The 24,239-nt window shown below is 48.1% G+C and overlaps 2 protein-coding genes across 4 annotated transcripts; both read right to left on the reverse strand.

The window, feature by feature from the left end:
• Positions 1-1,802: 1,802 nt before the first annotated feature.
• LOC133343582 (uncharacterized) lies at positions 1,803-9,237 on the reverse strand. The gene is made up of 5 exons (XM_061553270.1): positions 9,130-9,237; positions 5,205-5,384; positions 3,968-4,103; positions 3,311-3,429; positions 1,803-2,169 (listed from the first exon to the last, which is right to left on the reverse strand). Exons 2-5 carry the CDS (start codon positions 5,317-5,319, stop codon positions 1,811-1,813), a joined length of 729 nt encoding a protein of 242 aa, XP_061409254.1. The 5' UTR covers positions 5,320-5,384; positions 9,130-9,237; the 3' UTR covers positions 1,803-1,810.
• A 3,775-nt stretch (positions 9,238-13,012) lies between these two features.
• Positions 13,013-23,862, reverse strand: LOC133343715 (solute carrier family 25 member 44-like). Of its 3 annotated transcripts, none has more exons than XM_061553474.1 (6): positions 23,599-23,862; positions 21,478-21,695; positions 17,367-17,560; positions 16,502-16,848; positions 16,207-16,334; positions 13,014-15,840 (listed from the first exon to the last, which is right to left on the reverse strand). In XM_061553474.1, exons 2-6 carry the CDS (start codon positions 21,613-21,615, stop codon positions 15,649-15,651), a joined length of 999 nt encoding a protein of 332 aa, XP_061409458.1. In that variant the 5' UTR covers positions 21,616-21,695; positions 23,599-23,862; the 3' UTR covers positions 13,014-15,648. The 3 variants fall into 3 exon arrangements, 2 of the variants coding, with proteins under 2 accessions (XP_061409459.1, XP_061409458.1); XR_009755280.1 differs by having other exon boundaries at positions 15,789-15,840; positions 16,207-16,329; XM_061553475.1 differs by lacking the exon at positions 23,599-23,862 and having other exon boundaries at positions 13,013-15,840; positions 21,478-21,662.
• Positions 23,863-24,239: the final 377 nt, after the last annotated feature.

A 24,239-nucleotide genomic window follows, 5' to 3' on the forward strand; every position in this document is an offset into this window, starting at 1 on the left:
AGTCCACACCTCTGGTACAGGAGGTTGTGGGTTCGATCCCGATCCCGACCCTGACGCCTGGTGTATATTTGGAGTTTGCATGTTCTTCCCGCGCTCATGTGGATATTTCTCCACCTCCTCCGGGTTTTCCCCTCCATATTTAGAAACATGCATTCATAGTATTTGGCTGCTATAAATTTCCACGTGATAAGCCACTTCTTTGAGCTATAACTTTTGGCCAGGTTGCTTCTGAAAAAGAGCTATATAGCTTTGCGGTCAAATTTTAAAGTTTAATTTACATTTATTTGAAGATGGCTTTTGACTCTGTGGATCAACCTGCTCTCTGATCTGCCTTCAGGGATTTGGATCCCTGGCATCCTGCTGGACACTGTGAAAGATTTACATGCAGGCACCAGCACAAGGGTCCGTGTCGGGTCCGTGTCGGGTCCGGACTTTCCCCACAATTCGAAACCACATCTGGAGTACGTCAAGTGTGGGGCCTTATCCCGGCGCTCTTCTGTTGGATTGACATGGTGTTTGAAAACATGACCCACTACCTTGGAGTCACGATTTGCCGGCACCACTTTACTGACCTCAATTACACTGATGATGCAGCTCAGTTTGTTGAAAAGTCTGAAACATGCACACCAGGCCTCCAAAATGTACACAAAAATGTGAAAAAAATGGTTCATGGCAATAAACAGAAGATACAACTTGAGTTTCAGTCCTAAAAAAGTACCCTGTATAATCAAAGACAACACTGTCGAAGAAGTGGAGAACTTGGTCTTCCTGGGTTCTGCACAGAGCCCTGATGGATGATGTAGACCAGATGTCACACGCCGAATCGGCTTAGCCTCAGGCGTAGTGACAGTTTGAACCGGATTTAGTCTCAGAAATTATTAAATCTGAGCACGAACTTGAGGGTCTACCTGTGGCTGTGTCGTCAGCTTCGTTGTGTGGTGCAGAGGCCTGGACATTGCTTCAATTCTGGTCTGGATCAGCTGCAGTCCTTCCACATGCGATGTCAAAGAGAGCTTCTTGGCATCTTCATGTGGAATTTCACCATTGCATCTACGACCGGTCTACTAGCCATTGAGAGCTTAGCACGAAGGTGATGGCCGTCACTTTTTGGAAACGTCGCCTGTCTTGATGCGCCCTCTCCAGCAAATTGCGCACTTCGGTTGGCGGTCGACGTTCGAAGTGGAATGCGACCCTCTAAAGAATGGTGCCACTTCCATGGGCGCCCCACCCCGTGAGCTTTGGATCAAACAAATCACTGCAGACTCCGGCATGGCAGCAAAAGCAGCTTGTGCAAATGCTTCTCGCAAGAGACCACACGGCCCTTCACTGACTATGCGTGATGAATGATTGATTCACTGTGCAAACTGACCTACATTCCTCAACCACTTCGTGCTATGGATAAAAACTCAATGGGGAGGTTTCGTCTGGAAAAGGGGCTAAAGTCTCACATTCGCCCGTGTCTGCTGAGGGAGCCAGGGCGTTGTATTTAATGTGTGGAGTGTGTTTGCTGGAAGCACAGCCTTGGCGTCACAAAGAATAAGTCAAACACAGACAATTCTCAATAAATAAATCAAGCTTCATTTCATATATCGCACTTCACAAGAAAACCGTTGCAGAGCACTTCATAGCATGCCATCACAAACACTTTTATAAATACAAAAGTACGAAGCAGACTCCAGGGAACACGATGGGGACCCCCCCCCCCCCCCCCATTGCACGGGTACTGCCTGGAGTTCATGGGTCTGCACGTTGAACGGTCTCTCGATTCACCCCGCTCGAGTGACCGTGCGTCTGCAGCTTGGTGCAACCTCTACAGATGTCTCACTGCGTACGCTTTGATTCGCTGCCAGAGGCCTTTCTTCTGGCTCTGCCCTGCAACCGGCTCCTGTGCCGTCTCCTGCTCCACACACCTGCCCTTAATCAACTCCGCCTGGCACTCAGGTATGATGATCTCCGCAATCCCCTCTTTGCCGATGCGCATAAACTCAAGCCTGATTGTCTTCTGCGGCTGTTGTTGTTGTTGCAGCTGCTGCAAATAATCATGGTGCTCCTGCATGTCTATTCTCAGCCGCTCCTCCTGCTCCTGGTCTGCATGCGTGTTCTTTTGCAGTACTACGTGGCTGTGCAGCGATGAGCCGACATTCAGCGTGTGCAGCGCCCTTGCGGAGACTGTGTGATACAGTGGGGAAAGATTAAATAGAAGACAGCAGTCAATATTGGAAACACAGGCACATTGCGTTCACTGCAGCAATGGTCAAAAAAACTTTTTTTTATCAAAGTTGGAATTTTCTTTCGGAAGGTTACCAAAATCCTGCCCGGCTCTGCTCAATGGATCCACCATGAAGCACTTTGATCAATTGATGTTGCTATGCTCATGCCAGCCATCCTCTGTCATTTATTTACTTCCTTGCCACTAATTTATAGGTATTACCACAGCCATAGTTCTTATAAATATCCTGTATTGATACCTCTGCTAATGTCAAGTACTCAACTGACAAAGGTTGACCTTTGCTGACCTCTACCATATTCACCCATCATTAGAGAATAACAGATTCATCTTCCTCCTTTCTGTCTGCACACTGCTTGACTTTAAAACTCTCTTCCAGTTCTTATAACCTTGTTCATTATCATATGACCTTGCTTATTATCATAAATAACGCATTCCTGCGGAGGGAGCTGGTAGGAACGTTGGGTTGCTCGGTCAATGGCCAGGGTCAACGGCGGCGTGGTGTATTCCGCAAATATGCCCGACTGTGAGGGCGGGCACAAGCCGGCGTGAGTAGGTTAAACGTTGAGTTTTATAAGGGCACCACGGGGTGACCAGCCCCTCCCCACCCAGCCCCACCCCTCCCACCCCCCACCCAGCTCCACCCTCCCCACCCAGCCCCTCCCCAGCCCCAACCTCCCCACCCAGCCCCACCCTCCACACCCAGCCCCACCCTCCCCACCCAGCCCCTCCCTGCACGACGGACGGACACAATAATCCCCTGTGAGCTGGTGTAACCAGGAGGTTCCTACCAGTAATAAGCAACTTACAGCCCGTTGGCAATCCATTGCTTCATAATGGCCTCCTCCTGCCATATAAGTCATGGGAGTTGTTATACCATGCCAGTCACCCCAGATTGGTGAAGGAGGTAGGCCATAACCTGTTTTGATATCACCAGCCAATGATGTTAGCTGTGGCTGAGACTCAAACGCCGGTCACCGCGTCATAGTATCACTGTGCCACTGCTCCGTAATATAATGGGTACCAACGTCATTATTTCTGGCTCTCCCCTGCCCCGAGTTGGCAATGTCATATGCTGCTTACCCTGCAGCAGCGGGTCGCAGGGCTGCCTGCGCTGTGGATACGCACTGCCTTTGATCACCAGGCTAGCATCCGGAGCAGTGGCGGTGGTCCTCCTCGCGATGCGGATGCAATTTTTCATGCTGCGGATACGAGAAACAAAAAGCGGGCAGAATGTCAAAAGGCTGAATTTTGGCAATAGAATGGAGGAGATGGGCGAGTAGCTCATCTTTAACAACTAGCCAAGCAGCTGCTTGGACTGGCCCACCCACTGAAGCTAACTAATTTGCCAACTATATACAGATCAGAGCCCTCCCAATGACCATACTTTCAACCCCACCCATACATCTGGAAATTGATTATATTGATTATGACCACTTTTCAATAAATGCTTGATTTTCAGTTCATGGTAATCATGGTGCCCCAGTAGCAAGGGTAAATTTTCTGGGTTGGAAAATGAAAAGAAAACAATTCCATTTATGATAAAAAAAAAATATGTATTGAACCTCCGCTGGGTAGTGCTACGACTATTTCATATTTCAATACACGATACAGGTGAGCATTGAAATTACATGTACGAGTTACTGCGTAAATGAAATAAATATATAAAAGCATCGTGAAGCTGAGGTGAATGGTACAATCCAATGGTACTCCTCTGTCAGTGTCATGCATTATACGTACGATATAAGTGAGATGAAGTTGCGATAGATTGTGATGGATATAACACGCCCAATATTCACTGCTTCCAACAAATCAGAGACGAGCGTGCTTGTGTAGCCCAGCATTCGGAAACCCTCCACCTTGAACAACACGTCTCCTGTAGGGTGGAACAGACACAACGTTCATCTGCTGTTAGCTCGTGTTTGTGCATGGGTGTACGTGTGTCTGTGTCAATCTGCCCCATGACCTGTCAACGTGCCTTTGACACTTCACGTGGCTTCGAATATATACGTAGACTCACACAAGTACCGTGGTGAACAGGGGCGGTTTCTTCATTAGGGCGATTGGGCGACGCACCACCAATCTCATTCAACCACAGAGTTCCGCGAGCCGTTACTGTGCCTCTGGATATAGTCCAATCAGCGTCATGTCACGTTCTGTGGAGTACCGCCTCTTTTTGGGCGATTTCACTCCGGCTGAGAATCGCCCAGAGTGTCCCCATAGACTTACATTCAAAGATGTTTTTTATCGAACGGCGGGCGCTGCAATGCATTCTCTATGGCTTCCGGGAGGGCTCGCACTAACGTGCTTACGTCATCATATGTCAGCACGTTTCAGTCAACAATATTATTTGTCGCCACCTAGTGGAATCTTTAATAAAAGAAACTGAGTGGATTGTAATAATAGTGAGTATAGAAACAAACAAGATGTATTGTAAGAGTCACTTTATTTTTCATTAATATTAAAGAAGTGAAGTTGCCTTTACATGCTTAAGCTGTTAATTTATCCATTGCATGGGTGGATTATCAATCATCCAGATATTTGCCCCCCCTGAGAGATTTTGCAGGAGCCGCCACTGGTGGTGACATTTCCACCATCTCGTGAAAGATCATGCTTCACCCTAAATTGCATCTGCATAAACCGAGGCAGATGTGGATACCTGCCCATGTAGAACTTGCCCCATCGGTCTCTGAGCTGGAATTCACCGGAATAATTTGAACATCAAACTTAACATGATGTTACCAATCTTGTCATTGATGACCGAGCTGAGACCAAATCAGTTTTACTCGCAGGCAGCTGAAACCCAGATTCAAAAACCAGGATATTAATGCTTCCAGCTCCGTGATCTCTGATCGACCCAGCCATGTCTGATATAGTGTTGTTGTTATCGTTTTTTTTAAAACATGATAAACCCAATGGCCATCCCTGCACCCCATCTTATAGTGTTTTGCCCGTGCATATTTTTGCAGTGTCTCACCTGGCTGAAGTTTTCCTCTTAGATGAGCATAACTTCCTGGAGCAAGGACAACCAGTTGCACATAATCTCCACGCTGTACAAATTCCAGCCCATAGCCAACATATCGCTCCCTCATTATTGTTGCCCGAACAGTCTTCGCAAAGTTGGGCTCCAGTTCCAAGCTGTGCTTGATGCATTCACCTGGAGGGGGGAGAGAGGAGGAGAAGGGAGGAAAGAGAGTTAGCAATAGAAGTGGTGATCAGCATGATTAAAACTGTTGTTTGTGGCGAGGTTTTTTTCATTCAATTAATCAAAATAGCATTGCTGAGAATAAGAAATGTTTGGTCGAGTTGATTTCGTGCGTAACGAGCACTGAGGCAGTGCTCGTTTTCCTTTTAAAGCCCAAAGCTAACCAGCAGAACCTCCCGATTTTAAATCCTTTATATTAAGTTCGCTTGCTTGCGTGCTTGCTTGCTTGCTTACGACCGTGTAAATCTTTCGGTCGTTTTTTAACCCACTTCCCACGATCCAATCGAGTTGACATTTTCCACACAGACTTGTTGTGCGTGACAATTAATGTTCGTGAAATTTTTTTTCCAAAATTTTACACTTTATAGGACAAAAAAATTACATTTAATTACCAATTGTTTAATACTGCAGACAATCATCTGACCCATAGGTGGCAGCCATCTCAAGCCAGAGGACGAGAGGACTCAAGCCGCCACGCATATAAAGGATTTAGAGTGAAAAACTTTGTTTTTACGGGTTTACTTATTCTGAATTAAGCAGCATTTTTTTTCGTGCAAACCACACGTGCATCGCTAGCCTGCAACCTTCGAGGTTACCAAGGCCCTCCATATCTGTATTTGACTTCAAAGCGGAATACAATTGTGTATCATCAGCATATTAATGGCGCTTAATGTCATGCGACCAGATGACATCAGCAATCGGCGAGATCTATGTTGAAAATAGGAAAGGTCCAAGGACGGACCCCTGTGGAACGCCAACTAGGCATAGACGCAGCTTTGTGGGCAGGACAGTATCCAGCAGTGGGTTGATAATGGCTAATAATGATGGTGGGGGTGAGTCTTTCCACAGGACAACCACTGTTGACATTTCCATGCAGTGATAGTGAATTTATTGACCTCGGAAGCATGATGCGTTGTCAACCCCAAACCCAGGTTTCAACTCACAATGTGATTACGAGCTGATCATTCCGAGCCATCTGGCTGGTAGTTTTAATATACATTCCATAAATAGTTTTTGCGGGGCAACTAAAATTGTGTGGGCTTAGCGTGGATACATCATCCTGAAACATTATCTGGTGCAAGGTGGTAGACTGCTTATAGTGACAATTCACAGAAATGCCCTTCTGATGTCATGCCAATAGCAAATAATAAAATGTATCACCCATAACAGCAACAAACCCACTGTTATCATCCACAAATCCCATGAACACATCACTAAGAACGCGCCCGATGTCATCACATGTCAAAATCTAGGCAGAGTTAGGTCTGAACAAAGCTGGGATGGGCAACCACTCTGATTAAACAACCCACGAGGTGTATGTCGGTGGTCCTCATCCAGCAGTAGATTGATAAAGAGATACAAATTGTTACAGAATAACTGTTATCCTTGGCCCTATTATTAGCAACTCCTATTAACTTATGTTTCCAATACAGTGGTACCTCGGTATACGACCGCTTTGGAATACGTCAAATTTGGTATACATCGTGTTTTGACATGAAAAAAATGTCTTGGGATACGACGCGCTTGCTATAACTTGTATGGGTCTGGATGAGTCACCGCTTACCCGCGTACAGTATATCCCGTTCACGACTGAAACAAAGCGCCGCTCCTCAGTCTGCCTGTAAGTCTCGTTCAGTGCACAACCCTTGCTATAGCTCTGTGAATTTTCACGTGTTTTTTGTCATTTTAACGTACATTTTTTGCGAATTAATTCCTGAGAAGGTTAGTGAGAAAAGCAGAAAAATACTACCCCAATAAAGCTCTAACAAGCCATAACAGTATTGTGTGGAATGACCAGACAATGTCACACTTCAGGAACATTCTTAGAAGAAGGCAAAAACAAACTTCAATGGACAGGTTTAAAGTAAAACTCAAACCTGGTGAACCTCAACCAGGTCCATGTCAAGAAAAAAGACAGAAAAGAGAAAGAGAAAAAACCCCAGAATTTCAGCTTCCTGAAGTTTAAATGGAAGGGGACTCTCCTTCCAAAAAATAACATCTCCTCCTCCTCCTCGCCTTCCTCACCACCATCCTCATAGGCTATCAACTCCTCTCAGCAAGGTAAAGTGACGTTAAAGTTTGTTAAAATTTATTTATTTATGCGTTTATTTTAATTTATGTATGCATTTTAGTAATAAGTAGTGTCTACATTTATATTTAAGACTGCAGTCCACTCGCTGGCATTGACTATATATCCTTTGTATTCTCCTCAGGGAATGGAGTCTTTGCTCCGCTGCAAGTCTCCCCACACCACTCTCCCATTGACATATTTCGTTGCTTCCTCTTAGTACCTTTCACGTGACGGTCAATGGTATAGTGTATAGCAGATTGTATTATAATAATAATAAATAGTATAAAAGTGTAATGTTTAATATAATGTATAAGGTAACATATAGTATCGTAATTGTATAGTGAATATATAGCAGTGTGGTATACAGTAGGGTGTGTAGAATAATACATAGTGTAATATTACAATGTATAGTCTAAGTAACGCAGTGTATAATTTAATGTTGGGTTTGTCTATGGCAGTGTAAAGTACGGGATATATCCGTGTTTAGCTGGAGGAATTGTAATGTATGACTTACTGGTAGTAGCTCAGCTTATTGGAGAGTATATTGAGTAAATTGATGATATTGATGCAGTTTATATTTTAGTTTTTTACGTGGTGGTTTGGCTGCTGCAGCTCCTTACTATTAAAATTTCCCTCCTTTTATTACTGCTAATCCTACTTCCTCCCTTTATTATTGCTAATCCTACATAGTACACGAGCATAATAGGACTTTGAGACCCCCCCCCCACCACCTACACATTCTACAAGTAGTGACTAATCCCATATCTGAATTTTCCATAAACATGCTAAATTCCTCTGTTGATATGCAAATTCCTTTGTCAAGGCGCTCTCCTCCTCTACACAAGCTTAAATATACGCTGCCAAGCTTGGTGATGTTCATTCGGACGCTGTCTTTCCGACAGCCCTGTTCTTCACCTGAGGACGGCTGCTTGCGTTGTGGCCGAAACGTCGTGAAAATTGTATTTTATTATGTTTTATTTTTATTATTTTATTATTTCCCTTCTACGTGACTTTACCGAAAGAACCTAAGAAGAAGTAGTGTCTAAATTATTTAATACAACCCCATTAATGTATAATATGCCATATAAAATATCATTTCTTATACTCTGGAACGGATTATTTCCTTTCCCTTTATTTCTTATGGGAAAAATTCGTTTGGTGTACGTCATTTTCGGTATAAGGTCCTCCTACCTTCTGGGACGAATTAACGACGTATACCGAGGTACCACTGTAAATAAGTCTTGTGCTAAATACACCTGGAGACACCCAGAGACGTGGATACACAGAAAGACGCAGAGACACACACAGAGACACATTCACAGAGGTACACACAAACATACGGGAACAGAGAGAGAGACACAGAGACGCAACATATACACAGGGAGATAGGGACAAAGAAAGGCAAGGTCCAAAGACAGAGATGGAGACACGTACAGCATAGACAGACCTAGGGGAGGCCCAGGACCGGTTGTGTAAACATCGCCACTGGGGAGATAACGGCGGCCGGGCGTGGTGCTGGTCACCCACCCCCTCGTGTGCCGTGCCGGACAGCCTCCTAAGGCTACACGGGGGGGGGGGATCTTTGTCTGTGCCCACACACAAACACCCACACACGGTGGTACCTACGTAGGCCTCGACAATCCGCTTGATGTATTTCGTTTTCATGTCGAGAAACTTTTTTCTCGTCGTCGACAAAAGGCGCGGCGCTCGATTCGCCACCAAGCACGCGTCTCGACCACAGCTGTTGTCGTCACCGCGACCACGTGGGGTGCTTCTGTGACGTTACAATCTTCTGCCCGCCCCCTGCAAGGCCCCGCCCACCTACGCTCGCCCCTCCCCCTTCCAACGCTCGCCCCTCCCCCTTCCAACGCTCGCCCCTCCCCCTTCCAACGCTCGCCCCTCCCCTTTCCAACGCTCGCCCCTCCCCCTTCCAAAGCTCGCCCCTCCCCCTTCCAACGCTCGCCCCTCCCCCTCCAACGCTCGCCCCTCCCCCTCCAAAGCTCGCCCCTCCCCCTTCCAACGCTCGCCCCTCCCCCCAACGCTCGCCCCTCCCCCTTCCAAAGCTCGCCCCTCCCCCCAACGCTCGCCCCTCCCCCTTCCAACGCTCGCCCCTCCCCCTTCCAACGCTCGCCCCTCCCCCCAACGCTCGCCCCTCCCCCCAACGCTCGCCCCGCCCCCTTCCAACGCTCGCCCCTCCCCCCAACGCTCGCCCCTCCCCCCAACGCTCGCTCCTCCCCCCAATGCTCGCCCCTCCCCCCCAACGCTCGCCCCTCCCCCTTCCAACGCTCGCCCCGCCCCCTTCCAACGCTCGCCCCTCCCCCCCCAACGCTCGCCCCTCCCCCTTCCAACGCTCGCCCCTCCCCCCAACGCTCGCCCCTCCCCCTTCCAAAGCTCGCCCCTCCCCCTTCCAACGCTCGCCCCTCCCCCCAACGCTCGCCCCTCCCCCCAACGCTCGCTCCTCCCCCCAATGCTCGCCCCTCCCCCCAACGCTCGCCCCTCCCCCTTCCAACGCTCGCCCCGCCCCTTCCAACGCTCGCCCCTCCCCCCCAACGCTCGCCCCTCCCCCTTCCAACGCTCGCCCCTCCCCCCAACGCTCGCCCCTCCCCCTTCCAAAGCTCGCCCCTCCCCCTTCCAACGCTCGCCCCTCCCCCCAACGCTCACCCCTCCCCCTTCCAAAGCTCGCCCCTCCCCCTTCCAACGCTCGCCCCTCCCCCCAACGCTCGCCCCTCCCCCTTCCAACGCTCGCCCCTCCCCCTTCCAACGCTCGCCCCTCCCCCCAACGCTCGCCCCTCCCCCCCAACGTTCGCCCCTCCCCCTTCCAACGCTCGCCCCTCCCCACAACGCTCGCCCCTCCCCCTTCCAACGCTCGCCCCTCCCCCCCAACGCTCGCCCCTCCCCCTTCCAACGCTCGCCCCTCCCCCCAACGCTCGCCTCTCCCCCTTCCAAAGCTCGCCCCTCCCCCTTCCAACGCTCGTCCCTCCCCCCAACGCTCGCCCCTCCCCCTTCCAACGCTCGCCCCTCCCCCTTCCAACGCTCGCCCCTCCCCCTTCCAACGCTCGCCCCTCCCCCCAACGCTCGCCCCTCCCCCCCAACGCTCGCCCCGCCCTCTTCCAACGCCCCACCCCTCCCCCTAACGGTAGCCCCCTCCCCTGACCCCCCCCCCCCTCTCCCTGCTGCTGCGATTGTCCCGAGTCGCCGCTGTCTTTGATTTTTTTCCGCGCTTGCTGAGCACAGGGCCCAAACAAATTACACAGATCTCGTAAAGAAATAAGATGTAACACGGATCTCGAATTGAGAACGGTTATAAGAGCTTGCCTGTATCATGGGACCTTGTTGCCAGGATCAAGGTATTCGAAATAAGAATCTTTTACCCATTCTGGCAAAACAACAGGTGGTGTTAAGATGTTGAAACACTAAATAGACACCTTTCAAAGACAATGCATATATGATCAGAGCATTTAAATTTCGATTAAAAGCTTTCGTGACTGCAGGGATTCATCTTCTTGGTTCTTTCGGTAAAGTCACGTAGAAGGGAAATAATAAAATAATAAAAAATTTAACATAATTTAATAATTCTCACGACGTTTCGGCCACAACGCAAGCAGCCGTCCTCAGGTGAAGACTAGGTCTGTCGGAAAGACAGCGTCTGAATGAACACCACCAGGCTTGGCAGCGTATATTTAAGCTGGGTTGGAGGGGGAAGAGCGCCTTGACAAAGGAATTTGCATATCAAGAGGAATTTAGCATATTTACGGGAAATGCAGATATGGGATTAGTCACTACTTGTGGAATGTGTAGGAGGTGGGCGGGGAGTTTCAAAGTCATATTATGTCCGTGTGATGTAAGAGAAAAAAGTTTAGCTGGAGGCATATTATATTTTTGCGACATAGAATTGTAATGCATGACTTACTGTTAGTAGCTCAGCTTATTGGAGAGTATATTTAGTATATTGATGATACTGATGTAGTTTATATTTTAGTTGTTTACGTGGTGGTTTAGCTGCTGCAGCTCCATACTATTAACATTCCTTCCTCTTGGTTCTTTCGGTAAAGTCACATAGAAGGGAAGTAATAAAATAATAAATATAAAACATAATAAAATAATTCTCACGACGTTTCGGCCACAACGCAAGCAGCAGGTGAAAACCAGGTCTGTCGCCTCGACAGACCTGGTTTTCACCTGAGGACGGCTGCTTGCGTTGTGGCCAAAACGTCGTGAAAATTATTTTATTATGTTTTATTTTTATTATTTTATTACTTCCCTTCTACGTGACTTTACCGAAAGAACCAAGATGATGAATCCCTGCAGTCACGAAAGCTTTAAATCGAAATTTAACATTCCTTCCCTTTATTAATGCTAATCCTACTCCCTCCCTTTGTTGCTGCTAATCCTGCATACTGCACGGGCATAATATGACTTTGAAACCCCCCGCCCACCTCCTACGCATTCCACAAGTAGTGACTAATCCCATATCTGCATTTCCCATAAATATGCTAAATTCCTCTTGATATGCATATTCCTTTGTCAAGGCGCTCTTCCCCCTCCAACCCAGCTTAAATATACGCTGCCAAGCGTGGTGGTGTTCATTCAGACGCTGTCTTTCCGACAGACCTGTTCTTCATCTGACGGCTGCTTGCGTTGTGGCCGAAACGTCGTGAGAATTATTTAATGTTTTATTTTTATTATTGTATTATTTCCCTTCTACGTAAATTTACCGAAAAAACCAATAATATGATCAGAGCATGTTTGTTTGCATGTTCACCACAAGCACGTGTGATTAATGCAGACTTAATTACTTGGAAAATGTATATATTTGCTGTTTGATCATCTCAACACCTGTTGTATTGCCAGAAAGGGTAAAACTTCCTCTTATTTTTCAAAAGCTTTCCTGTAAATGAAAACCTCAAACCATCGCAATTTCTGAATAAACTTTCAAAACGAGCCACACTTATGAAGAGGGTGTGCGTTCAATGGCAGTGTTGCATGATCCATACCCCAGTGCTGTTTGGTGTGCAGAATGATGGTACGTGATGTACATGATATGTTTGTCTTTTGCAAATAACACGCTGTGATTTGCTTTTGATGTTATTTGATGCTTTACACAAAGGGGAGTTTGGACTTGAAAGGGGCCCACTGGCTTCAGTTAAACGGGACGAGATGTCATGAGTGGTCCCAGTTAAATCATCCACTCACCCCTCCCTGGACTTCCCTCCCACTCGACTTTCTCCGCCACTTGCCCGTGTCTCTTAGTCCTTGATTGCCTCCCTCCTCTGATGTGGTCATTCATTATCATCTTTTCTATCTCTTATTCCTCTTCAATACCCGTCCCATTTCTCATTTCCCCTCTCACTTCTTGGCTCTTCGTTCCTGTCCAATCTCCCCTCTCTCCACGGCAAATGCCAGCGGCAAAAAAACATTTTATTTCGAACAATGTTATTGCATTTGAAGATGTTTGTTTACACAATGTCATTTATTCATAAAAAGCCTTCTCAATGTGTAAGACTCATGGGAAAATGTAACACGTTTAAAACGCACTATCAAGCCAGCAGACATTGTGGATGTTTTGCCTGTACGAGACAAGCCAATTCAACGGCATTTCAAATAAACAACGAACTCAATGGGCTTTTAGTCTTTAATTTAAATGTAATAGTTGTTCAATAGGTTGCCTTTGACAGTGAACATCACGTGTTACTGTTAAGTCTTCGAGAAACGTTTTCCTGTACTCCAGTGGCAAATAATTAATCTCATTAGTGCATGTTGGTATTGACAGTTTGAAAATAGTTTGCCTGCAATATTTACTTGTACATAATTACAACTCACATGATTTAGAAAATTAACATGCAAGGGTCTATTTCATCACGTAACCAAATAACATTATAAGTGCATTGGGCTATGGGACTTCTTGACCAGCATAATTTGTTCAATCTGGCAGAACACACAATGCTTCATGATGCTAAGCGGTAGAAAACATTGGGGCAGAATACCCTTTCGCCAAATTGACTGAAATAAAATGTACTTAGTTTTTTTTTTTTACAAAATCGACGTTCATTTATTATCTGATCATCCACAACCTACCAAAATAACACACGTTTTGTATTTACACGAGTCAACACAGCCATCAATACAATGCTCACACACATGCACAAGAGACTCTTAGGCATTCGTTACAGCACTGATTGTGGAGATCGGCACTCACATGAGTTACGGTACAGCCACTGTCATGCCTATCAATGTGCCTGTGTCAACGCCTATCTTCTATCCAGTGTCAACCTCATAATTGAGGGTCAATGCTCATGACAGATGCTTTCCACCTTGTGATCTTCAGCGTCTCTCACAGAGAGTCCTGTTCTGTTATTGTGAATGTTGTTACAACTTTTGCGGCTCAGAAAAGTAAGCGACAGTTCAATTTTCAAACATGTTTTGATAGAATATTCCACAGATAACACAGTGAGATGTGAGCGGACAAACAAGAGCATCCAGGAAGCAGAGGTACGCCGACGTGTGTACACCACAAAACGATCGTTAATTTTATAGGGGTGAACGGACTGTGTTTAACACAAGGATAATTACTGGCCCCAGCAAGTGCTCAATAACACATGATACAGCACTGCACCCCCGTTCCATTCCTAAAAACGATCACATCAACGGTCATAACTTGGGATTGTAATTCATAGCAAACATTGATTTTGCCTTTTATTTTTGACATTCCATTTGCCAAAATGTGAGTCTCTTCATTTGCATTACAATTTTAAATCGCACATAATCCCATTGTACGATTCATTGCGTATATGGTGTTAACATTTTTATCGATGCATCGATGAGTTGTTACAGTACTTGGCTAATTAAGAGTAAAAGTTGATTGCCATTAGGGATGCAAGACTTTTCAATCACATAAAACACCAAGCATATCAACAGCATAACTGAGCACTGCCTTTCACCACACACCGTTTATACAATAATGCTGTTTTTGCAACGCCACCTCAGAGGTGTTCAATGGATAGGCTGCTGTGACATTCAAGGTTCACTGATCCACCGCGTATGCAGCTTGCAGTCACAAGTTCAACCGCAATGAAGCTTGTAGAGCTGAATGGAGTTCAAAATAACTCACAAACACATTGTGAAAGACCCAACGCAAAGATCTCTGGGTTTGATCCTACACGAAGTTCATGGTCCACTCTAAACCGCATCCACAAAAACATAGCAGATGCAGATACCCGATGCACAAATGGAAAATTAAAAACTCTCCAGTGTGTGACTGTGGTCGTCCAGAACAGACCATACAACATATACCAATGTAATGCCTGATTGACAAATACCAAAGAGACATCACAGCGATACACTCTGATACTCCTGACGCGGTTATCTGGCTTCACTACCTTAATGTCAAATTGTAGTTGTTGCTTTGAATCTACATCAGCGACATGAAAGCTGGGTCACAATTCAAGTTGAACCCATCGAAATAAAAATGGAGCACTACATTCTCACAAAATGTACCATTTTGAATAACTTTTCAAGCACCGATCTTATTTAGTAAAATTGTTACAAATTACCCGACTGAAATATGCAGCTTTTAAAAATAATATCGATAACAAGTGTCACCAAACTGCACTGCACTTTGGACCCACAATATTAATACCACGTTCCATCAATCGGCAATGAAAGCGCAAATCAATTTCCTAAAACACATTAAGTTTGTATAAATTAAAAATTATTTACACCCATTTACCTTCCCACTCTGTTGTCGATGTTGGTGTCAAATCATGTTCGTCTTCTGTTACCGCCAGTGGTTGCCCAGCAGAACCATTAACCTTTGATTACTTATGCAGTCACATCAATGCTTTAACAAATTCAAGAGTTGGTGCAGACAAAGGACATTATTGCCACTCGCATACAGTAAAGTCCATTCCTACCGATCAAAAGATTTCCGCAAAATACATTTCGCTTTGCGATTCATAGCTATTTGGCAGGTTCAGAGGCAATAAAAAAAAAACCTTTTGCAGAACAGATGGATGCTTGTCTGCAAACCTAGCCTCAATTGCACCGACGGCCACACAGCTGTCACTTGCGAGAGCCGCCAATGTCTCCGAGAAGCCCACAAGAGCTGCGGGAAATCGAACGAAAGCGGCGAGCCGACGGATACCATCGCTACCAATGCCGCGTGTGGACCAGCTCAGCCCTCAGGCTAAGGCGCTTCAGAGTCTCGTATCCCAGGACGACAAGCATTGACGTGGGCGCAGAGGATGCGATGCGCGCCGACAGGCCCTTGGTGAAGCCCCACATGCCCTCCTGTGCCCACAACTGCCGCAATGCTTCCAAGATGGAAGAACGGCCCTCCACCTGCAAAGCCGGTAGCACACAAAGAATAAGCAACGCAAGGTGTGCGTGTAACAGCATATCGTCTCTGACTGCAACTTAAGTCTTTGGTGGCTGGGTGGCTTACGATGTTAATAATGTCTGTGAAGCACTAAGCCAGCGCCAGAGAATTTGAATTTAGGTATTGACCACCTGTGATTTAACTGGGCTCACAAATATGGTGAGATTATTTTGTAGCAACATTCACGAAACAGGTAAAAAATTAAACGATTCACGTGACGAGAACACTCTTTTAAGAGCGAATAAAATCTATGCCGGAGCGTGGAAAAATACCCTGACTGAAAGTTACTTTTTAAGTGCAATACAAAACGCAATTCCATCCGGGCTCACCTGCAGACGAGTCCGAATAACGTCCATGGGGTTTGTCAGCACGGAGGCTGTGACGGACGCCATGGGACCGGCGACTGCTTGGAGGACCAGGTGAGGACAGTTGCTGGGGGCCCTACTAGACAGCTGCTCTGCACAGCAACGTGGGAAGTGGTTTGAGTTGGGACAGCAAAACTGAAATCGACTGGTCAAACCAAGTGCACGAGCATACTCCGAGACACTGCAAAGCAACGATTCAATTGTACGAAATGTAGACAATCATCTTTTTTAAAGTATCAGGTGTACAGCACCAACTCACCAGCATATAAGTGATAGAAGGGCCACCAGACGGCGCTGCTGGGGATGTAGGTGAGCAGTGAGGCCAGGTAGCCCCTGTAGAACCCTCGCATGCCGTCCACCTGCCGAATCTGCCTCACAATGTCCCTGGCTTGCCCAAAGGACGGGCGCCCCCGTCTGCCCTCCGTCGGATCGGTGCCCACCTGGGCCGCGTGGCCGTTCAGACCCCGCTTTGGATGGTCCTGCACTTTGAAGCGCCCGCCACCCTCCCCGGCCTGGCCCTGCATCATGAGGTGCTGTGACACGACATCGATGGGCACCGTGATGCTCTGCGCCACCAGTGAAGCCACCCCGCCGCCTGCCAGTGACCTGAAGGGAATACCGGCGGTGAGGCTGGTGTGCCAACGGAAGCGTGCATCTGTAATCGAGCATTTGAAAGTAGTGCTGTTGGATTGCCTATGACTAGATCATCCAGAATACGCCCGATTTCGTCAGACCCTGGATGATAAACAGGATTCAGCCTGGATTCTGCTTGGAATGACTACTATGCATAATATAGGTGCAAACAAATGCTGCAGGGCCATATAATGGGCAGCAGAGGGCAGTACAGAAATGATTTTGCGTACTCTCGTATGCTCTGTCGATGCTCACCACATTCACCAACCTACAATGACCGGCGTGGTGACGCATGGGCAAATAATCCCCACAACTCACACAGCAAAGGGAGAGCCTTATCCAACAGTGCATTGACAAGAGGACTCTAAATTATCGTGAAAAGTACAAGGACGGAGTCATCAGGTGTGTGAGACTCCCAACTGTGTTAGAAATGTATAAATCTTACTTAAGGTGTAGGAAATAAAGAAAAGCTTCCCACAGGGGCTGCGTACTTCAATGTGTTGTCAGCTCCCAGCCTGCCGGCTTGGTCTCGCACGAGTTCATAGGTCGTGATGTAGAACTGTCCTGACACCAGAGTTAATGCGTTGACAGCGAAGCCCCGATAGAGACCCAGCACTCCCTCCCTCTGCAGGATCTTGATGAAGGCGTCTGCCGTACCGCGGTACTGGCTGCTGCCTCGCTGCACCTGAACAACATATTCATATCAAATTACGAGTTGACACAATACATTTACAGGTGTTTACAGATTACCATCCATTCACAATCACCAAAAAATAATATGTTGTAACATTCACATCCTATTCACATGCAATAATGGGTTCACACAGACATTCACATTCATTCACACGCCATTCATGGGCTTCCATGTTCATATACCTGACATCTACAAAACTGTGCGCATGTGCTCACACACCAGACGCTCACATGATATACAACATTCACACTGCTCATATACAACCGTATGTCCACACACCACATGAACTCACAAACCATTCTCGGCTCACATGCCGCCACAGTCAGTTGCCAGACGACCATGCATCATCACGTTTTCACAAGTGTTCAAATGTCACCACTCATTCACACATCAGATGTTCACACGAGTTGACATGCTACCATGTGTTCATCATCTTAACATACACGCCCACATTGCTACGACAGTGGTAACATAAAAATACCAAATGAAACAAAATAATACTTTAATACAGGGTGTCCATAAAATCCCAAACTATTTTATTGAAATCAAAGCAATTCAGGGTAAATTATGCAATAATTGAATCAAAGGTATATTTATTAATAGCTGTTAAGAATTAGATTATACATGAGCATCCTCAATATTTCTGCACAGCCCAAATCTGTCAGCTGCATTACAGCATCTATGGAGTTATTTTTGCAACTGCTGCTGCTATACAATCGAATAAATCATGCAGATCTGTAACTCTCGTTTGATACACCTCTGACTAGATGAGGCCCCATACAAAGACATCCCAAGGTGTTAAATCCGGAGATGGAACCGTTTGGGGCCTTGTTGCCGCTGCGTCCAATCCAGAAATTTGGAAAACGTTCGTTAAGGTGCTCCGGAATCATGTTTGTGTAATGCGGTTGTAAACGGCCCTTCTGAGGTGCCGTCAGGGGGGGAGGAGTTAGGTCACGTGGGGGGAGAGGGGTTGAGTATAGAAGGAGGGGAACCGGAAGAGCAGAGGGAGTGACTGGGAGCCAGGAACAGAGGAAGGCCACGTAGGGCGAAGCGGGGTGTGGCGAGATCGCCACGAACACGGGGGAAGCGAGGATCGGCACCGTTGGCCAGCGGTGACCGACCCGAAGCAGCAAGGAGGCTGCAGTCAGCAGCGGGGCTGCACAGAGAGAGTGGGCAGCGGGTCTGCATACAGTGACAGCCAGAGGGTCTGCACATAGGGGTAGCAGCGAGTCTGCAGGGAGGAGGTTACAGTAGATGAAGCAGAGAGTCAGAGGGGTGAGGAAGCTATAATAGCAGTGAATAGCCGGGGGCTACAAATACAGGAGTTATAACAGAGTGCCGTGTGGGTAAAGACGTGAACCTGAATAAAGACACGAAGACAGAAAGAAGTGTTCGAGTCCTTTTATTACACTGGAGTCAGAAGTGAAACGGCATGGCGAAACAACTGAGGAAGAAGAATATCCCATCTCCGGCGTCGGCTTCATCATCGGACGACGACGATCTTCCTCCTGAGGTCGGCTTCACTTCGGCGGAGGGAGAGATCCGTGAGGGCCCGGGTGTGGAGGAGGTTGCCGCTGCGCCCGACCCATCTGCGTTGAAGGACGAAGATTTAAGATGGACCCGGATGGCGGAGCAACTGGCGACCCTAAAAACCGTCATCACGGAGTTGTGTGACCTTGTCACGCCAAGGGCGGCGTTGGAAGGTGATGGTGGTGATCGGCAGGAGCCCGGGTCGTCTTCGATGGCGCCGCCATCGACCACGCGGCGTGAAGACGCCATCTTGGGCGTGGCGCACCACGGAAGGCGGGAAGCCGCCATCTTGGGGCCGCCACGAAGATCGTCCGCCATCTTGGCGACACCGCGTTGCGACGCCTTGCTGAACTTGCCGCCGGAAGAGTCGGTGACGGACGGAAGCAGGCCAAGGAGCCGCAGTCGTCACCTTACAACTGTTAAGGAGTTCTCCATCGGGGGCGATTGGAGTGCGTTCGCTTGTCGATTTTTGGCGGCGGTACGAACGGCAAGGTGGACGGACGCCGAGGCGCTGGAGGTGCTTCCGACTCTCCTTGACGATGAGTCTGTTCGTTTTTTTCGCTCTATAAAAGCTGCGAAGAAGAAAACATTGCGTGGAGTGTTCGACGAAATGGCGGACGCGTACGAGCCACCGGATGACGCCCATCGCCGCTTCGTGCAGCGGCAACGCGCACCGGAGGAGTCGCCTGTAGCGTACAGGGGCGCCGTGCTGGAACTCGCGATGGCCGCTTACCCGGAGACGGAGCCTGACCTGCTGGAACCTCTCATCTTGGGGAAGATGTTGGAGTTATCCCGGGATCTGGGCATTCCTATGCCGGCTTGCGGTCACGAGAAACTCACGTCCCGGACCGCGGCTAAGTGTTTGGACGCCCAGTTCAATCTCCGCCGCTGGAAACAAGTCACGGCGTGGACGGGCGGTCCTGTCGTCGATGGGGGGGCCGTAGGGTGGGACCCTACAAAGGCCGTGTACGTGCCGGATGCGACCGGCCCAAAGGAGCTGTCGGCCGCCTCCACTCCGTGGCCGGCTCGAAGCGAGCCGGGGCCGCGGGCTCCGCCGCCGGCGCGGCCACGTCGGGACGGGGTGCCTGCTGCGCGCCGACCCGACGTCGACTGTTTCCGCTGCGGCCGTCGGGGCCACTATGCCAGGGACTGCTGGGCCCGGGTTCCGGGGCCGCCCCAGCAGGAGGCCTCGATCGCGGACGTCCCAAAGAAAGACCCTCCGGCACAGACAAGCCGGCCGTGACAGCGCAGGGAGGAGGACCTTCCGCTTGTGGGACGCCGACCGGAGCCGCAGAACCCACGGGACCTGCAGCTCTTCCTATCCCTCCGCGGACGCGAGTACGGGATGTTTCTGGACGCGAGCGGGACAGTGGCGGGCCTCCAATGGCGACGGAAGAACTTGCGCCCGTCGCCCCTAAAACCCTTCCACGTTCCCGCTCGGCGGGTGGGCCGCCGACCGTCCGGGACGGCCCGGCTACCCGTACTCGCTCGAAATCCCTCACGTTTCGTTAGATTGTGTTGCGTTGTGTTATTGTTATAATGTCTTCAATGCTTCGTGTCTTTTTGCGTGTTGGCCCTTTACACCCGCATTGCTTTTCAGGTTGCAATTCAGCCGAGGTCGGCTGGATTTTCTTTAGGGGGGAGGGTGATGTAATGCGGTTGTAAACGGCCCTTCTGAGGTGCCGTCAGGGGGGGAGGAGTTAGGTCACGTGGGGGGAGAGGGGTTGAGTATAGAAGGAGGGGAACCGGAAGAGCAGAGGGAGTGACTGGGAGCCAGGAACAGAGGAAGGCCACGTAGGGCGAAGCGGGGTGTGGCGAGATCGCCACGAACACGGGGGAAGCGAGGATCGGCACCGTTGGCCAGCGGTGACCGACCCGAAGCAGCAAGGAGGCTGCAGTCAGCAGCGGGGCTGCACAGAGAGAGTGGGCAGCGGGTCTGCATACAGTGACAGCCAGAGGGTCTGCACATAGGGGTAGCAGCGAGTCTGCAGGGAGGAGGTTACAGTAGATGAAGCAGAGAGTCAGAGGGGTGAGGAAGCTATAATAGCAGTGAATAGCCGGGGGCTACAAATACAGGAGTTATAACAGAGTGCCGTGTGGGTAAAGACGTGAACCTGAATAAAGACACGAAGACAGAAAGAAGTGTTCGAGTCCTTTTATTACATTTGTATAATGACAAGGAGCCCCATCTTATGAAAAGTCGTATTACCATCACGCGTTCTTGTATATACATATTCATATGGTCCTGAAAATAAACATTATATATACCGTGAGTTCAATCAAATACATAGGGACTTTTTGGACACCCTGTATAATACATATGACTGATATTGCTGAATAGGCAGGCTACTGCTGCTGGACACTAAAAGGGACCCTACCTGCAGCCTCGTGCGAATGAGCGTGAAGGGGTAGACCGTGGCCCGCACGCTCAGCATCATGAACACGCCAAGGGAGTAGAACTTGTGCTTGTCCAGGTCTGCCCACTCGATCACGCGAATGTTCCTTTTCTCCTGCATTGTTCCACCCTTGCAGCGTGCGGTGCTAACAGGAGGTCCTGCGGTCTTCCACTGTCAAATCTTCAAGCCTACAACGACCACTGAAATGGGTAAAATTTGAATGACTATTAACATTCGAACACCATGGATGTATAAAATAGGAAGTATTCAACTTGAGGCATATGTGGCAGACCGATTTGAGGTCTGTATCATCATCGATCGTCTACCCACTGCTGGATGAAGGTCTCCCCACACACCATCGTCATTCCTCATGGTCCTGTGATCACTGAGTCCATGTAACTCCTGAACATAAACACATCCTATTCTTGGGTGCATGCTCCCTTTTAGCATGCCATCACTAGCTAGTCTTGTCCATCGGACATCATCTCTTCGTGATGCATCCTACCCAAGGCTACTACTTACTTTTCTCAACAGTCAATGATGCCTCTAATTTGCAAATGTTCTCCAATCAATGTTTCCGTCTCTCGGTATGGGATGTACGGGTGTATGCAGAGGACATATAGAAGGCTAGGATGGGACAAGCTTGAATCACACCATACTTGTTGGGTCTTTTCACACGAGCAAAACTGACGTCGATTTAAGTATGTCGAATCGATTTAAGGATGATCAAAGTGCCAAGTGAAAAGGTTTCGGGGTCAAAAGGCGTAAAATTTAGGAGGGTTTTTTTCCCCCTCGGGAAACTAAAGGCTGCATTTCGTGTCGACGTCAAGTCCGGATTTATTGTGTCTAACCAGGGGAACATTCAAGAGACAAGGACAGACTCAATTGCAAGTTTACTCGGTCACCAAAATTACAGAATTATAACAAGAACAAAGACGTTTAAAAAAATTCAAGATTTGAAGTTCATACTCTTTGGTTCTTTCGGTAAAGTCACGTAGATAAAAAAATAATAATAATAAAAAGAAAAATAACTAATTTAGTTATTTTCGGTTTTTTTAATGCTCTGGTTCTTTCGGTTAAGTCACATAGACGAAAAAAATAATAATAAAAATAATAAAATGAAAATAACTAATTTAATTATTTTCATTTTATAATGTAGTTATTTTCATTTTATTATTTTTATTTTTCATCTACGTGACTTTACCGAAAGAACCAAAGAGCATTATAAAAAAACTTTCATTCTGAATCACGAGGAATTGAAAATGGAGCATATCAAAGGTGAATCAATGTTCAGTCAAACTTCACTTTGTCGACGAGTTCGTTCGACACAAACTTCACACCTGGCCAGGCGTGGTGAGGATTAGAAACTGGCGTTCAATACATCAAATGACAACCACTGATCACTTACATGTGGCCCGTGTTTGTGTCAACCGAGTCAACTCCGGACCGGAATATGAACGTGGGCTGCTGAATAAGTTGTTTCATCTACCAAGCAGAATCACAAACGTCCACTGCTGCAAGCAGTGAGCACTGGTCACTAATACTGAAATAGCTCTTCAGACGAAACCGGTCCACAGTCGTGCATCTGTTCATCGCTGTTGTGAGTCGGTCACGTTTACTCAAATTTATTAAATGGTGACCCGAGAAAAAAAGAACAATGCACTTCTTCAAAAAATCGTAGTTTTTTTTTTACACACAATTCACAAAAGTTACGTTTACGGAAAAACAAAACTTCCACATCAGCGTTAGGAAGGTCATTTTAGGCGCTCTAGTGACGCTCCTTTCACGTTCCCAAACGTCAGTGCACCGACTCATGGACGGACAATGTCAGCAACTTCGGTCATTTTGATTCCACTCATCCGACATCAACCCTCGTGCAGGGGAGCCTGGGGGGGCACACACTCCCCACAGCAGCCCACTGGGTTACAACGTTGCATGTCACTTCGCCACAATGGTCACCAACCCAGCCGTAAAACAACTAAAACACAGCATCAATGACAGCAGTGACCGTTGGCGTGACCGCTAAAGTCCATTGCTGCCCGTACAGTAACCATCAGTTCCATACCATTAGCAACGCCCTGGCCGAGGAAGAACCAGCCGTACCTTTCGTCCGGCGTCGGCTGAACCACGAGGGTCCCCGTGTCTCTGTCCGTCTCTCTCTCTCTCTCTTGCCCGGGAGACTCGGCGTGGTGTCAGACCCCCCTCCCTCACCTCCCCGTCAGTCTTCGCGCGGGGTTAAGAGGTGGAGCAGCGGCAGCAATCGGCGCCCAAGTCGCTCAACGCCGATCCCACGCTGGCCACTGTGCCGCCGTTCACCGGGAGGCAGAGGGCCTCCGTTCAGCTGATCGGTGACGTCACCGCGGCATCGAGTTGTGCTGGGTGACGTCATTCGGCGTTATCTTTGCGGTGACGTCACGACGAGAGGATGGGAGTGGGATGGTCGGTGACGTCACCGCGGCATCGAGTTGTGCTGGGTGACGTCATTCGGCGTTATCTTTGCGGTGACGTCACGGCTATGGGAGGAGAGTCGGATGATCGGTGACGTCATTGCCGCGCGTGTGTAAATCGATCGCTTACGGCAAGACGAGAGGGATACAAACGCGTTTCGTAAAGCTTTTGAAGATTAAATTTCGATTTAAAGTTTTGGTGACTGCAGGGATTATTATTCTTGGTTCTTTCGGTAAAGCCACGTGACTTTACCTTTTGAAGATTGTGAAAAGTGTTGTGTTTTGGTTAAATTAGTT

This window comes from Lethenteron reissneri, chromosome 18 (assembly GCF_015708825.2).
Source record: "Lethenteron reissneri isolate LAM-NWPU_2019-01 chromosome 18, ASM1570882v1, whole genome shotgun sequence".
Classification (NCBI taxonomy): Eukaryota; Metazoa; Chordata; class Hyperoartia; order Petromyzontiformes; family Petromyzontidae; genus Lethenteron; species Lethenteron reissneri.